Source organism: Podarcis pityusensis, assembly GCF_964106645.2.
Source record: "Podarcis pityusensis genome assembly, chromosome: 2".
NCBI lineage: Eukaryota > Metazoa > Chordata > Lepidosauria > Squamata > Lacertidae > Podarcis > Podarcis pityusensis.
This window is the reverse complement of record NC_138029.1, coordinates 102,438,557-102,454,004: the sequence shown is the minus strand read 5'-3', so window position 1 is coordinate 102,454,004 and position 15,448 is coordinate 102,438,557. Positions and strand designations below refer to the sequence as shown.

The 15,448-nt window shown below is 42.9% G+C and overlaps 1 protein-coding gene across 1 annotated transcript in view; it reads right to left on the bottom strand.

Moving 5' to 3' along the window:
* Positions 1-15,448, bottom strand: part of LOC308471592 (cadherin-related family member 3-like) — a 49,929-nt gene that overhangs the window by 2,942 nt on the left and 31,539 nt on the right. The window contains exons 10-16 of the mRNA XM_080995786.1: positions 14,561-14,796; positions 8,086-8,257; positions 7,021-7,265; positions 3,310-3,509; positions 2,893-2,912; positions 2,727-2,758; positions 1,512-1,560 (exon numbers count right to left, since the gene is read on the bottom strand). Coding sequence (XP_080851912.1) covers positions 1,512-1,560; positions 2,727-2,758; positions 2,893-2,912; positions 3,310-3,509; positions 7,021-7,265; positions 8,086-8,257; positions 14,561-14,796 — 954 coding nt within the window. The remainder of the gene's footprint in view (positions 1-1,511; positions 1,561-2,726; positions 2,759-2,892; positions 2,913-3,309; positions 3,510-7,020; positions 7,266-8,085; positions 8,258-14,560; positions 14,797-15,448) is intronic.

Genomic DNA, 15,448 nt, shown 5'->3' with positions numbered 1-15,448 from the left:
ATCGGCTATGATAAGGTGGGCACAGGACATTGGGCACAATATCATGTTTGAGGACTGGGAGAGGTTGTGGAGTAATGGATTGAAATTTACTGCATGTAACGCTCTGAAAGAAAATGTAATGAAAATGATTTATAGATGGTATATGACCCCAGTCAAACTTGCCAAAATTTACCACCTGTCTGATAATAAGTGTTGGAAATGCAAAGAGTGTGAGGGAACGTTCTTCCACCTCTGGTGGACTTGCCCTAAAGTGAAGGCGTTCTGGGAAATGATTTATAATGAACTGAAAAAGGTATTTAAATATACCTTCACTAAGAAACCAGAGGCTTTCCTTCTGGGTATTGTCGGCCAAGGGGTGGCAAAGAAGGACCAGACATTTTTTATGTATGCAACAACAGCAGCAAGGATACTTCTCGCAAAACATTGGAAAACTCAAGATCTACCCACACTGGAAGAATGGCAGATACAACTGATAGACTATATGGAACTGGCTGAAATGACCGGCAGAATCCGTGACCTGGGAGAAGAGAGGACTGAGGAGGACTGGAAGAAATTTAAGAACTATTTACAAAAGTATTGTAATTTGAGTGAATGCTAAATAAGATGCTAGATCAAAATAACTGAGCACCACTAAATTTAGAAGTTTTTAAGAAAATAAGTAAGACTGTGAAATTTAGCTCCTTCTGAGAATTATAAGATTATGAAATATAGAAGGGATATAAGAATTTAAATAAGATGATAAATTGCTGACAAAACGTTACAACGATGAAAGTGGGAGCGGGAGATGTGAGGAAGTCCAAAGAAAATGTGAAAATATGTTAAGATCAATGTTATATTGCTTATTATGTTTATTTTTATTGTAAAACCTAATAAATTGCTTTAAAAAAAAAAATGAAACCTAAATCCCATGTAGTCCAGCATCCAGTTCTCACATTGGCCAACCAAATCATAAAAACCTAGAGTTGGAAGGGACCATGAGGGTTATTCAGTCCAACCCCTTGCAATGTAGGAATCTTTTGAACATCGTGGGGCTCGAACTCATGGCCCTCAGATTAAGAGTCCCATGCTCTACTGTCTGAGCTATTTATGAGAAGCCCACAAGCAGGGTCCTTCCTTTGTAATTCCCAGTAACTGGTATTCAGAGTGGAAAAAGAACACAGTCATCATAGGTAGTAGCTGTTGAATACGAAGTACTGAAGGAAATGAATAAGTGGGGTCCAGGAGGCCTGGTGGCACCATCTACTGCGAAACGATTTTGTGAAAGGTATTTCCATACAACCCATAGAAGGCATGTGTAAGTGATTGCTGCAAATCATCTTACTCCTCAAATACTGACCAGATTGGTACAGTTGAGCTCCGGAAAAGGAAACAGATTTGCTATACAGGCTGGATCTCTCTGTGTTAGTGTGTTTCCTTATATCAGAGCTTTCCAAACTGTGTGTCGCGACACGCTAGTGTGTCGGTGTGTCGCGTGAACGCTCCCCACATTCCTCCTAGGGAGGATATATTACCTGGATCTTTGGCTTCTCCATTGAACACAGTTTCATAAGTGGAGGTTTCCTGAAGTGAAAACAATTGCAGTCAAGTTTCATAAACATCATAATTAAGAAATGACTTGGTTTCCATTAACATCAGTACCTCACCAGCACCAGCAGCAGGAGAGAAGCAGCAGCCAGACCAACTGCAAAGCAGGTAAAAGTTTTGAACCAGCACCCTTCTTTGCCTTGATGCTGATTTCCACTGAAGGAAGAGGAGAGATGCTGGACCATCCGTGGAGGAAGATGCTGGACACACCCACCGCTGATTTGCAACAGCCTGATACCAGACATTTGGGTGGGGAAGTCAAAGGGAGGGGGAATATTTGCTTATTTAGCTCCTCAGATGTTGTTTTGCTACTACTCTCATAATAGTCAACCATTGGCCATGCTGCCTAGGGCTGATGCAGACTTTCCACGTTTGCTTTAATGGAAGTGATGGCTCTCTCTACAGTGGTACCTCGGGTTAAGCACTTAATTCGTTCCAGAGGTCCGTTCTTAACCTGAAACTGTTCTTAACCTGAAGCACCATTTTAGCTAATGGGGCCTCCCTCCACCGCCACGCCACCGGAGCACAATTTCTGTTCTCATCCTGAAGCAAATTTCTTAACCCGAAGTAATATTTCTGGGTTAGCGGAATCTGTAACCTGAAGCATATGTAACCTGAAGCCGATGTATGTAACCTGAAGCATATGTAACCCGAGGTACCACTGTATATATATTTTCTTTACTGGGACACGGGTGGCGATGTGATCTAAACCACTGAGCCTCTGGGCTTGCTGATCTTAAGGTCAGCAGTGCAAATCCGTGCAATGGGGTGAGCTCGTGTTGCTCTGTCCCAGATCCTGCCAACCTAGAAGTTCAAAAGCACACCAGTGCAAGTAGATAAATAGGTAGTACTGCGGCGGAAATGTAAATGGCATTTCTGTATGCTCCGGCACTCATCATGGCGTCTCGTACGCCAGAAGCAGCTTAGTCGTGCTGGCCACATGACCCAGAAAAGCTGTCTGCAGACAAACGCCGGCTCACTCAGCCTGAAAGCTGAGATGAGTGTTGCACCCCATAGCCAAATTTGACTGGACTTTGACCTCATAGCAAAAATGGGTATACTTATTTAATTATTGTGAACTTTCATAATAAAATTCTTTACCGGTTGTGTCATTTTTCAACCAGTGTCACAATACTACTTACTGTTATCACTTCCATGTTTTCTTTCTGGCTTCCTGTATCAACAATAAAAGTCATTTTACTTATGGGAATAAAATCAATGAACACAGACACACATATTATCCATTATATGGATATAACAAAAAAAATATTATAGCAACAGTATTTATAGTTCCACAGAAGGACTTACCTAAACTATATTTCTTTATTCTGTAACATAAAGACATTTAATAGGAGTAAGACATATTGCAAATACTTTTACTTCCATGTATATAGAACATAAGGCATCAATTCTCGCAGATGCTTGCAGCAGGTGGATCAAAATGTGACCCAGCATTTATTTTCACTGGCGGCTGAAAGTTCAGGTCCTTGAATCAACTTACCAGATTGGCTTATGGAAGTCTGTCTGAGGTGGGAAATGGTAGCACAACAAGGGAGGCTACGAGACTGGTATTAAAGACCTCCCCCCCGCACCCCCGTTTTTCCATAGAAAACAGAACTGCCACAAAGGATCCCAACTCTAATTGTATGCACAATCTTCCTGTCCTTCACAGGTTTCCACAGAATTTCATTCTTTGGATTCTGGCCATTATGTCAAAAGACATACCTTTTTATTTCCCTGGGAGTTTTGGTCCGCTGTTTCCAACATGCTTCCTTACACCCGCCATATCTCCATATCAGAAAAAACCACCAAGCAAGCAATCCAACAGCCATAATTGCCGCCAGTGTGAAGATGAATGGAACATACCAATTATCAGAACGGAACGTGTTGACTGATGTGTATACAATGGTCAGACCTTTCTTTGGCTGTATGGGGAGGGAGAGGGAGAGGGAGAGGGAGAGAGGGGGAGAGAGAGAGAGAGAGAGAGAGAGAGAGAGAGAGAGAGAGAGAGAGAGAGAAGAATCTCTGAAACCATTTTAGTTTTGATGCAGTGCATGGGAAATCCAAGCTAAATCTCAACAACAACACAAGACACTGTAGGATGGCTCTGGGGAAGTGTGATTAAGACTAACTAAAAGAATGTGCCTGGAGGTGGGAAACTATTCAGAACACAAAAATGACATGTCAGGAGTGTTTAAATAGGATAATCTACCCCAAGAATGGGATTTCAAGTCATGAGGAACATGCAATAAAATGTGTATATAAAGACACTGCAGAAACAAAGGCATTGTTGTTGATGCACAATTCAAAGTGTTGGTGCTGACTTTTAAAGCCCTAAACGGCCTTGGTCCTGTATACCTGAAGGAGCATTTCCACCACCATCATTCAGCCTGCGAGAAGTGAGGTTACAGGGAACCAGACTGAGGGCCTTCACGGTACTGGTGCCTACCCTGTGGAATGCCCTCCCATCAGATGCCAAGGAAATAAACAACTATCTTACTTTTAAAAGACATCTGAAGGCAGCCCTGTTTAGGGAAGTTTTTAATGTTTAATGCTGTATTGTGTTTTTAATATTTGGTTGCTAGCCACCCAGAGTGGCTGGGGAAACCCAGTCAGATGGGCAGGGTCTAAATAATAATAATAATAATAATAATAATAATGCTGTACAGATTAATTTTTTTCTGCCTCACTCCCCCAGCTCACATTCCAAGCCTACAGATAAGGTACACAGAATTAAGAGCACTTCCTGATTGCATGAGCAAACTCCCCCAGTCCACTGGCCTAGTGCAGCCTTCACTAGGGATGGATGGATATGTCATTTTTGGCTTCTTCGAATATCTCATTTCCCCCCCAAATCTTAAATTGAGTTTGCCCCATTCCTTCATCACTTCGAAATTATTATTTTTAAGTTCACAGGAAAACACATTTTTGTGCCTGATTTCCCCTAGTACAATGATATTTTTGCGTTATTTTGACTTATGTATACATTTTTTTGTCTGCGCTTTTCAAAATGTAAGCATTTATCTTTGCATTTTCTGCGCTACAATATTTGGAGAAGCACAAATTCTGAAGGATAGCTGCCTTTTGGTTCATGTATCGGTTCAGGAAATGTGAATTAGCCAGGTTTGCATAGAAACTGGATGAGCTTTCTCCTCCACCCCTAGCCTTTATAGATAGGCGGAGGGGTGTACCTAACATGTGCAGCTATGAGAGTTGTGCCTTCCTATTGTGGCATAGCCAGCAAGGCCACAAAAAGGAATATTGGGGAAAAGGTAGAGTCAGGGGACCAGACTGAAAGTCTGGGCAGCTGCTATATGATTTCAGGTGGGCGGGTGGGTTGGGGGAGTCCTCTTGGAATTCAAGCATAGTACCAACATCACTAGTCCTGAATGTTGTTTGATAAAGACCTTTAACAAAGTTTGTTCAAAGCCATTGTGCCAAACACTGCTAAAAATTGACAACTCCCCAAGGGCTGAAAACTCAAGGAGGTTACATCCAATTTGGCCATTCTACAGCTAATCCCCCTCTGGGATTTCTACATTCTGCTTTTAACCAATTAAGGAATACATTCCTTTTTAATTTTATGCTCAAGTTAGCAACCAAATAAACAGAAGTATTCAAGGCTGTCCTTTCACGAGATTTGGCAGCCTGTCTGAGGCCGACGCTGTGGCAAAAGTGTCCCCCTCCATCTCCACTATAGTCATCTTGCTGTGGGCTCTCTGTTGCATTCGCTGAACAAAGCCATAAGTGTGGCTGACAGCCAGGATATTGAGTGGCTCTGAACAGCCTCCTGACTTTTAATAAGAAGGAAGAGTCAATTTGAGTTGTTCCCCACACCTGCACTTGCCAGGCAGGGATTGCAAAAGCAGAAAGAGTTTGACTTGTTATCTTTAAAACAAACATATCCCCCATGCACCCCCCTACCCCAAAGAAAGAAAGTTTGTTAACTGCATCTTCTGTAACTAATTCAGTCTTCTGAACAATGAGACCCAGGCCCTTTATTTTTTGGATTTCTTAGAATATCAGTAATTCAAAGAAAAGCACTACGGGAAGGCAGGGGGTTGGATTTGAGTAGTTTCTACTCAGAGTAGATTCATTGAAATTAATGGACCTAAGTTAGTCATGGCCATTCATTTTAATAAACTGACTTTGGGGCTGGATCTACACATGGGGGTGGGAATGCTATAATTAAGTCCTAAATTAGATTGTTATAGCAAAAGAAAAAACCCTATGTGGAATCGCATAGACAAATTTTGTGCTCTACAGCGCCATCTGGTGCCACATCTTTACAATGGAGTTACAACGATATAACTGACTGAGTGTAGCTGAGTCCTGGGTAAGTTAGTTGAGTTGCAATGTTCAGGGGCCACTTGCAATTCACCCTTACTCTAAAATAAGGATGAGGAACCTATGACTCCATAGATGTTGTTGAACTACAGCTCCTATAAACCGCAGCTAGCAGGGCCAGTGGTCAGGAATGATGGGATTTTGTAGTCTAACAGTATTTGTACAGCCACAGGCTGGTAGTCCAATAGCTTTGTAAACAAGCATTTTGGTTTCCTTGCAAATGTCCCGGTCCTCAAACACTCTGCACTTCAATTGGGAGAAAGCTGCACTCACAGGCGATGCTGGATTTTGGCATCAATATTGGCCCCTAGGAAAGATAACTGCCCAGGTGAAAGTATAGACACTTTCCAACGTTACACCATTGAGTTGGATGATACTGTATGTTTGTGAAACATGGGCCACTTATAAACACCATCTCCAACTACTCAGAAGATTCCATCAAAGGTGTCTCCGAAAAAAAATTACATATCACTTGGGAAGACAGGCGAACTAATGCCAGTGTACTGGAAGAAGCAAAGATCACCAGTGTCAAAGCAACAATTCTTCAACATCAACTCTGTTGGACTGATCATGTTGTTCAGATGCCTGATTATCAACTTCCAAAGCAAACTACTCTATTCTGAACTTAGAAATGAAAAGCATAATGCTGGTGGTCAACAAAAGAGGTTTAAAAACTGTTTCAAGGCAAAAAAAAATTAAAATGTAGTATAAACACTGGCCTGCAAGTGCTCCACTTGGAGAACAGCCTTTGCCAAAGGTGTCATGAACTTTGAAGACACTCGAACTCAGGACGCAAGGGAGAAATGTGCTAAGAGGAAGGCACACTTGGCAAACCCTCACTGTGGTCAACATCCCACCCGGAAACCTATCTCCCCACTGTGGAAAGACTTGTGGATCCAGAACTGGCCTCCACAGTCACTTACGGACTCACTGTTAAAACTGTGTTTATGGAAGACAATCTTACTCGGCTATGAGTGATTGCCAAAGAAGACAAGACAGCCATAGGTTTCTCACCAATGAGTAGCATTTTTTCCCATTGGATACCCATTTGTTTCAATTGGTCTTTGATAAACACAAAGTACTACTTACATCAAAATATGGCGTTGTTGGAGGAGGAGTCCTGGTTCTAACCACAGAAACATCTATCAGGACTGTTCCTGTCATAGCTTTGGAGACAGAGTTATTGTACAAGTTGTCATCTATAATGTGAACCACAAGATGATACTGGGTCTGCATGTCCATTCTATCTTCAAAGTCAAAAGGGCTTTTCACAATCAGTTGCGGTGAACTGGACCCTCGAATTGGGTCAAAACCAAAATGGTTACCACCATTTCCTTTGTGTGAAGAACAGAAAGAGAGATTAGAATGCCTCTAAATGCCTCTAAATTTTATCTTATCTCGGGTGTATTTTTATACAAAAAGGTTTACAATGAATGCACTTTTAGTGGTATCACCAATGGCAATAATAGTACCTTTTAATTATTTTCTTTTGTCTGTATATATGTGCTTTCTCTTTCAAAATACGCAAAATTCAGGAAAGCATTGATTTTAAGAATGATGATAATAATGGTTCGTTTTAAAATGAATATTCATAAAAGATGCACGTTTGAAAAGCAGAAGTCAAACAAAGGTACAAACTAGCCTTGCAGGGGCAGGGAATTGTTCTTCCCTCTTGAGAGTGTCAGTGGTTACGATGGCCTGAGAGGCATTACAGTGTACTATAATTTCATGGAACTAATCCTGTGTACACACCAAACATTTAAAGCATGACTCCCCCACCCAGCAAGAATCCTGGGAACCGTAGTTTCTTAAATGGTGCTGGGAGCTGTAGCTCTGTGAAGGGTGAACTACAGTTTCCGGGATTCTTTGAGGAAAGCCATGAGTTTATGAAGCCCGAGAACCTATGCCCTTAACCATCCATAACCCAGAAATCAACAAATGATGTTTCTTCTCCCACCACCACATATCCATGCCAGAAAAGGTTTCACTTATTGCATTCCTGCATGACTCACGCACAGCTCTTCAAAGCACAGAGCCTCTCCATTTGGTGGTTAGGGTGGAGACTGCAACCCTAGCTAAGCCCAGCGAGGTTTGGAAAGTGTTGCTCCACATCAAAAACCGTAAGGAGACATTTCGTGATGCCAGAACTTTTACCGGAAACAATCTCAAACCGCATTGACGTATCAGCAGAGTCTCTATCGTGGCAGGTAAGCCGAAAGCTGTTTATATTTGTTCCTGGGGAGGTACTGTCAAGCACTGTTGCTCTATAGGTAAGGGGTGTGCATAGGGGGGCTTCATCATTCTCTTCTCTGATATCTATTGTCACCTATTAAAAGAAACAACAGCAAATCAAGAGAATCATAGACAAAAGGGGCCTGCAGAAGAGTGCTCATCTACTGTTGCTAACAGGATCTAACGCCCTGGAAGAAAGACTGTCACAAGACATAGCGGTGTCTACTTGCTCAGAGGACATAAAAAGGAATGAGATGATTCAGGGAGGATGAGTCTGTCCAGGCAGTAGCAGGAGTGGGGCTCACTGTAATGCCTCTCCCCATATGAACCAACCCAGACCCTGAAATCAATGCCTGAGGCCCTCCATGAGAGGTCCAGAGGGTGGCAACATGAGGACGGGGCCTTTTCTGTGGTGGCTCCCCACTTGTGGAATGCTCTCCCCAGGGAGGCTCACCTGGTGCCTTCATTACGTATCTCTTGGCACCAGGCCTTTGGCTAATTAATCAATCTATGGTCTTTTAAACTGGGGGGGGGTATTGCTTTTGTTTGTGAGTATGGTTTGTGTTTTTGTGTTTTTTATATTGTAAACCACACTGTGGTCCTTGGATGAATGACAGTATAGATATTTAAAAAGGTAAAGGTGCCCCTGACTGTTAGGTCCAGTCACGGACGACACTGGGGTTGCGCGCTCATCTCGCTCTAAGGGAGCTGGTGTTTGTCCACAGACAGCTTCCGGGTCTTGTGGCCAGCATGACTAAGCCGCTTCTAGTGAACCAGAGCAGTGCATGGAAAAGCCGTTTACCTTCCTGCTGGAGCTGTACCTATTTATCTACTTGCACTTTGACGTGCTTTCGAACTGCTAGGTGGGCAGGAGCTAGGACCAAACAATGGGAGCTCACCCCGTCGCGGGGATTCGAACCGCCGACCTTCTGATCGGCAAGCCCTAGGCTCAGTGGTTTAGACCACAGCACCACCCACGTCCCTATAGATTATTATTAATAATTAAATAAATATATAGAAATAATAATAATACCTCCCATCACCCATGCTGCTGCTGTTTACTGGGGATGGGGAGAGGGAGGCGGTGGTGAGGTTTGGTGTTCTGCCCCTCCATTCTGTTGCAGGTTCTACTCACATATTATAAACCAAAGGGTGGGAGGCAGGGGAATCGGCAATGTTCATTTACACAGAAAAGATCAAAACACCAAGCAAGCTGGAAATGCCAGACTCAGCCTAAGGGTTACTTGCCTCGGAGATGATGAATGGTTTCCCACCTGAAACATTCATGAGTAATCTCAGTAAGCTCATGTCTCAGAACAGCATTTGGATGAGAAACACTGTAACAATGCCCCTCCCCCCCCCCCCGAGCAACGCACAGAAGCACACTAGAAAATTGAGATGCACAAGAAGAGTCTTCTGGACCAATCTAGTCCAGCATCCTGTTCTCCCAGTGGCCAACAGGAAGCCTGAAAGCTGGACATGAGCTCAGATGCATTTTTGCCCCCATCAACTGGGGTTCAGAGGCATAATGCCTTTGTTAAGCAGCCAGGTGAAATATAGTCACTGGCTTGCCTCCACCTCGGGAAAACTGCTTTAATAACTCTCAAAGAGAATTGCTTCAGGAAGCTATTCCCCTACAGGTGTGGGGACTGAACAGCAGTAATGGTATTTTCCAGTTGTTTTCAAGCAAAGTAAAACCGAAAGTACCAGCACTCTTCCTTGATCTACTTGTGCAAGAAGGAGACAATAGCATTTGAAATAGTAAGGCATGGCTCTTAGCAGTTTTTTTTAAAGTAATTATATTTATTCCAGGCTTAAAATGAAAGATGCTGGAGCTCCAGCCAGTCTGAAACAGAATCTTCTGACTTGGAAACCCTGAAGAACTGAGATCCGGTTGCATAATGAGCCCCTGTGGGCTAAAGGATGAGGAAAGCTCTCTGTACCACCTAATAGGCACTCACTAGCAAGTCTACAGGTGCAGAAAACAGCAGTCCTTATCAATGCATAATGTGGGAGATTCAGGGGACAGGAGCATGCTGCTTCTCTCACAGATTGGATGCATTCATTTAATATTCCAGAGCCACTGTGGACAAGGAGACACAGCCAAAGAGGTATTTCAGGGACGAAGAAGAAGAAGAAGAAGAAGAGTTTGGATTTGATATCCCGCCTTTCACTCCCCTTCAGGAGTCTCAAAGCGGCTAACATTCTCCTTTCCCTTCCTCCCCCACAACAAACACTCTGTGAGGTGAGTGGGGCTGAGAGACTTCAAAGAAGTGTGACTGGCCCAAGGTCACCCAGCAGCTGCATGTGGAGGAGCGGAGACGCGAACCCGGTTCCCCAGATTACGTGACTACCGCTCTTAACCACTACACCACACTGGCATGTTAATGTGGGGCAGCTGCTCTTCCAAATAGGTTGGCCAGGTGTCCTGTTTTACAAAGAACAGTCCTCCTGAAGGTGTCCTGTATCTGAAGTCCTGCCCACTCCAAGTGATGGAAAAGAGTTTCTCCCTGAGTTTCCAGAGAGTTGCTGCCAGCCCGAGTAGACAGTACAGGGATCCATATCAGACCCTCCAAGTGTCCCTATTTTCCCAATGGACAGAAGCCGTCCCAGCTTCTGATTTGACCCCAGAATGTCCCGCTTCTCCTTAGGACATCCCTATTTTAATCGGAGAAATGTTGGAGGGTATGGCGTTATCCAAGCCCCCAAGCCATCTGAAGGCAGCCCAGTATAGAGAAGTTTTAAAATGTTTAATGTTTTATTATGTTTTTCTATATGTTGGAAGCCGCCCAGAGTGGCTGGGGCAACCCAGTCAGATGGGCCAGTATAAAAGTTGTTGTTGTTGTATAGGACATTCCTATTTTCATCAGAGAACTGTTGGAGGGTGTGCCATGTGGATGAAAGGTCCAAGCTGATATATATCAGCTTCCTGCATTCCTCTGATACATTACACTTGGGGAGGGGATGTTAATTTTAAAAAATGCAGCATAGACGTATACATTTGTCCCAAGGTGAAGTTTTGGTGTTAACTGAGCACCTGTATTTGACACCTATTCTGGTCACTTCGCATCTGCACTTCTAGATCACCCTAGGGCCAGGTCTCTGCTTGGCTGACTGAACTCCATCTGCCCTCAGGGCCCATGACACCTGTAATTAGCTTATCTGCTTTGTAGCAGCATGTAGGAGACAGAGAGCGTTAGCAAAGTGCTACTGCTGCTGAGAAAATCAGTGCAGCTGAATTTTTCAAATCGTTTTTTAAATCACTGCAACAAAAGTCCACAAGCAACAGGGCATTGCTTAAGCAGAAACCTGCTCTCCAGAAGTCAGAGAAGAAGCTGCTCTGATCAAAGAAGGAGAGAGAAACAGCAAGAGGCATTTTACACGACAGGTTACAGCTTCAACTCCTGTTGGAGCAGACTAATTGCAGCCTAAGTCCGTGTACTTTAATCACTGTTGCCTCTCCACCAGAAAAAAAAGATGCATTTGTGTAGGTAAGGAGAGTATAGTGGTACCTCTGGTTATGTACTTAATTCGTTCTGGAGGTCCGTTCTTAACCTGGAACTGTTCTTAACCTGAAGCACCACTTTAGCTAATGGGGCCTCCTGCTGCCGCCGCACCGCCGGACCCCGATTTCTGTTCTCATCCTGAAGCAAAGTTCTTAACCCGAGGTACTATTTCTGGGCTAGTGGAGTCTGTAACCTGAAGCGTTTGTAACCTGAAGCGTATGTAACCCGAGGTACCACTGTAAAAGCTTCTAAGGCACTTTCTTTCCCCACCCAGTAAAATACTTCTTTAGTTTTTGTACCCTGCCAAGCCAAAGGAGGCCCAGCAAGCCATGTATTCTGGCTTGCCAGGTACTTGACACACCTCTTTTGGGCAGTCTGCGACATCATTCATTTGAGCTTTGTTGGGCCACTATACTAGTAGCTGGCTTAATGTGTCCCACTGCAAGCAATTGTTTTCTTGGATTTATGCAACCTGTTCTGCTCTTTCGCTATGCTGATTTTAGCCTCCTTGACTTCTGTGGGATTAATCCAAATCACCAAAATCAGGTCATTAAATTTAAGTAACAAATCTAACTACTTTGTGATGATCGCAGGAGCAGTGCATCTGGATTATTATTATTATTATTATTATTATTATTATTATTATTATTACAGGGAGAAATGGAAAACCAACGAGAACAGATTCTTTGGCTTAGGCACGATCTGCTGTTATGTGTTCCACATGCCCCCCCCCCCTTGAAAATATATATTCTGTTGTACCTATCATTATTACACCCTAGTGTTACAGAAGAAAACGCTGCAAGCTTGTAATTTATAATCAATGAATGAGCTTTCTGTGTTACAGTAATCCTATGCTTGTAGGTGTTAATTAAAATGTTCCCAGCCACTAGGGCCAGAACAGTCGTACAGAGACATGCTCAACAGATGAGCCATTTGCTTGCGGTGCATCCGTTGCAACAGCCAGCAGCTCCAGCTGACCCCAGCTGTGACCAGGACATCCAATGCTAACCGTCATGACTTTGCATGACAGAAAGGGGAACTGGCATATAGAGCCACACCTTCCTCTCTAGATGAGGAAGGGGAGGTCTTTGCTCATTTCTGATATACTCGTGTTTTTATACTGAAGCCCCTCATGACCCAGTATATAAAGTATGCTGTAATTTGGGGTGTCGATTCCAATATGTCTCTTTCCTCAAGACCCACTGAGAACCCTAGCCCAAAATGAAGCTTTTCGTATTTCCAGAGTTCAGAGCTTTCCTGGTCTGACTTGATGCCTGGCACACAGCCACAGGGTGCTTTTGAAAGGTGGCCCCTTCTCGGCTAAGTGGTGTCTAGCAGCCCCCCCTCTAGGGCCCGGAGGGGGGAGAGTGCAGTCTCCAAAGGCTGATCGATCGCCAAATGAGTGATATTTATGGAATACAGTTTATCTACATTGTGATATTGCAAACAGTTTTGCCTAACAATTTAATTTGGAAGGTACTGATTCAATTAAGCTATAAAGGAAGGTTTGGACAATTAATGATTGGGAGTTCCTGTGCCATTAAACTTCAGATAACAGACTTAGACAACATCCCAGATTGGAATGGAGTCAGAGGAAACTACACTGATAAAAAGACAGTTGGAAAAATATATACTAATAAAGCTGTACTCGATGGATGTTTGACATGATTGAGAATCGCGGACCCAGGGACAGAGAATTATAAAGCGTCAAAATCGAGATGTGGAAAATATGGAAACAGCAAGGAGAGGCAGAACTGAGATGTGGAGATATGCGTCAGAGATCCAGACTGTGGGGAGCTCCGAAAAATTAATAATTATAATTTGGACTATAATTTGGTCTTTTTTATTTTAGTTTTTTATTTTAATTAGAGTATTATGATTGGATATATTAATTGGATGTTTTTTATTGGAAAAGCAATAAAAATGATTTTTTTAAAAAAGAAAGGTGGCACCTTCTCGTCCTCCACTAATCCACATGGGATAGACACCTTTACCAGCAAGATGGGGCTAGAGCTCTTCTGAAAGTTGTTTTCTGGTTACTTCTGCTTCGCAGGATGCCAGACCAGATTACTGCAAAGAGCTTTTTGGTGGTAAGATCTAGTGATCTTTGTGTAATTGTCTCCATATCACTCACTAGGTAATCCTTCCTTCCCTACTCTTAGTTGTTTCATTTGTTCCCTTGCCCCCCTGCATCTGCCTCTACCCTCTGCAACCCTTTAAGATGGCCTTCCATTTTTTGACATTATCATTCTTCGTCCATGACTTCCTTGCCTCCTTTTCAAGACAGAGCTTCATATGATGCATGGAGCTACCACGTAAAAAAACACCCCTTGTGTTGAATTCTTTCCAACAGCCCATAATTTGTGATAAGAACATAAGTCCAGCATCCTTTTCTCACAGTGGCCTACCAGATGCCTGTGGGAGCCCTGAAACTGTTGTCTCAATCCAATCCACCTTGAAAAGATATCTAAATTGGTGGCCATTACCATATTTTGTGGCAGAGAATTCCAGAGTTTAATTCACCTTTCCTTCTTTTCTAAAAGAAATGCTACTTTTATTGCTCAGCACTACATGTCTAGCCATTAAATAAGTTCCTTTGGGGTATGTGATATGAGAGTTTTGCTCTTCGGTCATGTTGATGGTTTGACTTGGAAGAAGCAGTGAAAACAAAGGCGAGGCCTACCTTTGGAGTTCTTAAAATGGTGTGGCAAAGGCACAAGAGTTTCTTTGCAATGGTACCCTATGAAATAAAACGGTTTGCATGACACCCGCCTGCCTTTGATTTTCCCATTCTAGTGGACCGATTGCCAATAATTCAGCTACTATAGAAAGGAAAGTTAAAAGAACTGGCTGGATAATGTTCATAAGAAAAATTGTTAACTCAGACTTACTACAGTACTAGCAGTTCTGGGATGAAACAGATCACAGTCAACAGCTTCAATGATCAGTTTGTACTGCTGGACAGATTCGTAGTCTGGTTCTGTTATCAGTTCTATCACTCCAGACACTGGATCCAACCAGAATATCTCAACGGGGTAAAAAATGCCTCCATGGCCTATTCTATAGGTCACACAGTCTGATGGGTAGTCTTCATCTGTGGCGGTTACTTGTCCAACTTTATGGTGAGCTGTAAGAAGACAGTGGTGTTTTACAAGTGCTAATTTTCAGACTCGATTTCATTTACCTGGAATTAATGTAGTAGTGACTAAGTGGAGCCCTCTCCTTTTTCAACAGTGAAAGCCGAGCGCTCAGAAAATGAGCCTATTACTGTGCTGCCTTTGTAAGGCTTATTAGCAATCCCTTCTTATTTAGCCATATAACAGGGCAAAAATGACACAAACAAGAGCTCCTTAATTACCTCACAATGAGTACAAGGCATAAGCTGCATTTATCGCTGTTGGGATGAGACTGCGGCGTAATTGACCATTAAATTCTTCTCCAATTGGATTTCTTTTCTCTACAAAAGACTCTAGGGGTGCATCTTCCCCCGAACTAGTTGCGTGGCATTTTGTTTACAGGCAAAGGAGAGAACTCAAAGGTGAGTGGTGGGCGAAGAGGAAGGATTCACGTGTCGCTAAATATGGAGATCAGTGCTGTTAATTTATATAATAATAATAATAATAATAATAATAATAATAATAATAATAATATATTTATACCCCGCCCTCCACGGCCAGAGCCGGGCTCAGGACGGCAAACACCAATAAAATCACAGTAAAAACATAATAATGGAAAGGGGGGGGAAACAATTTAAAATACAGGTTAAAATGGAATTTAGA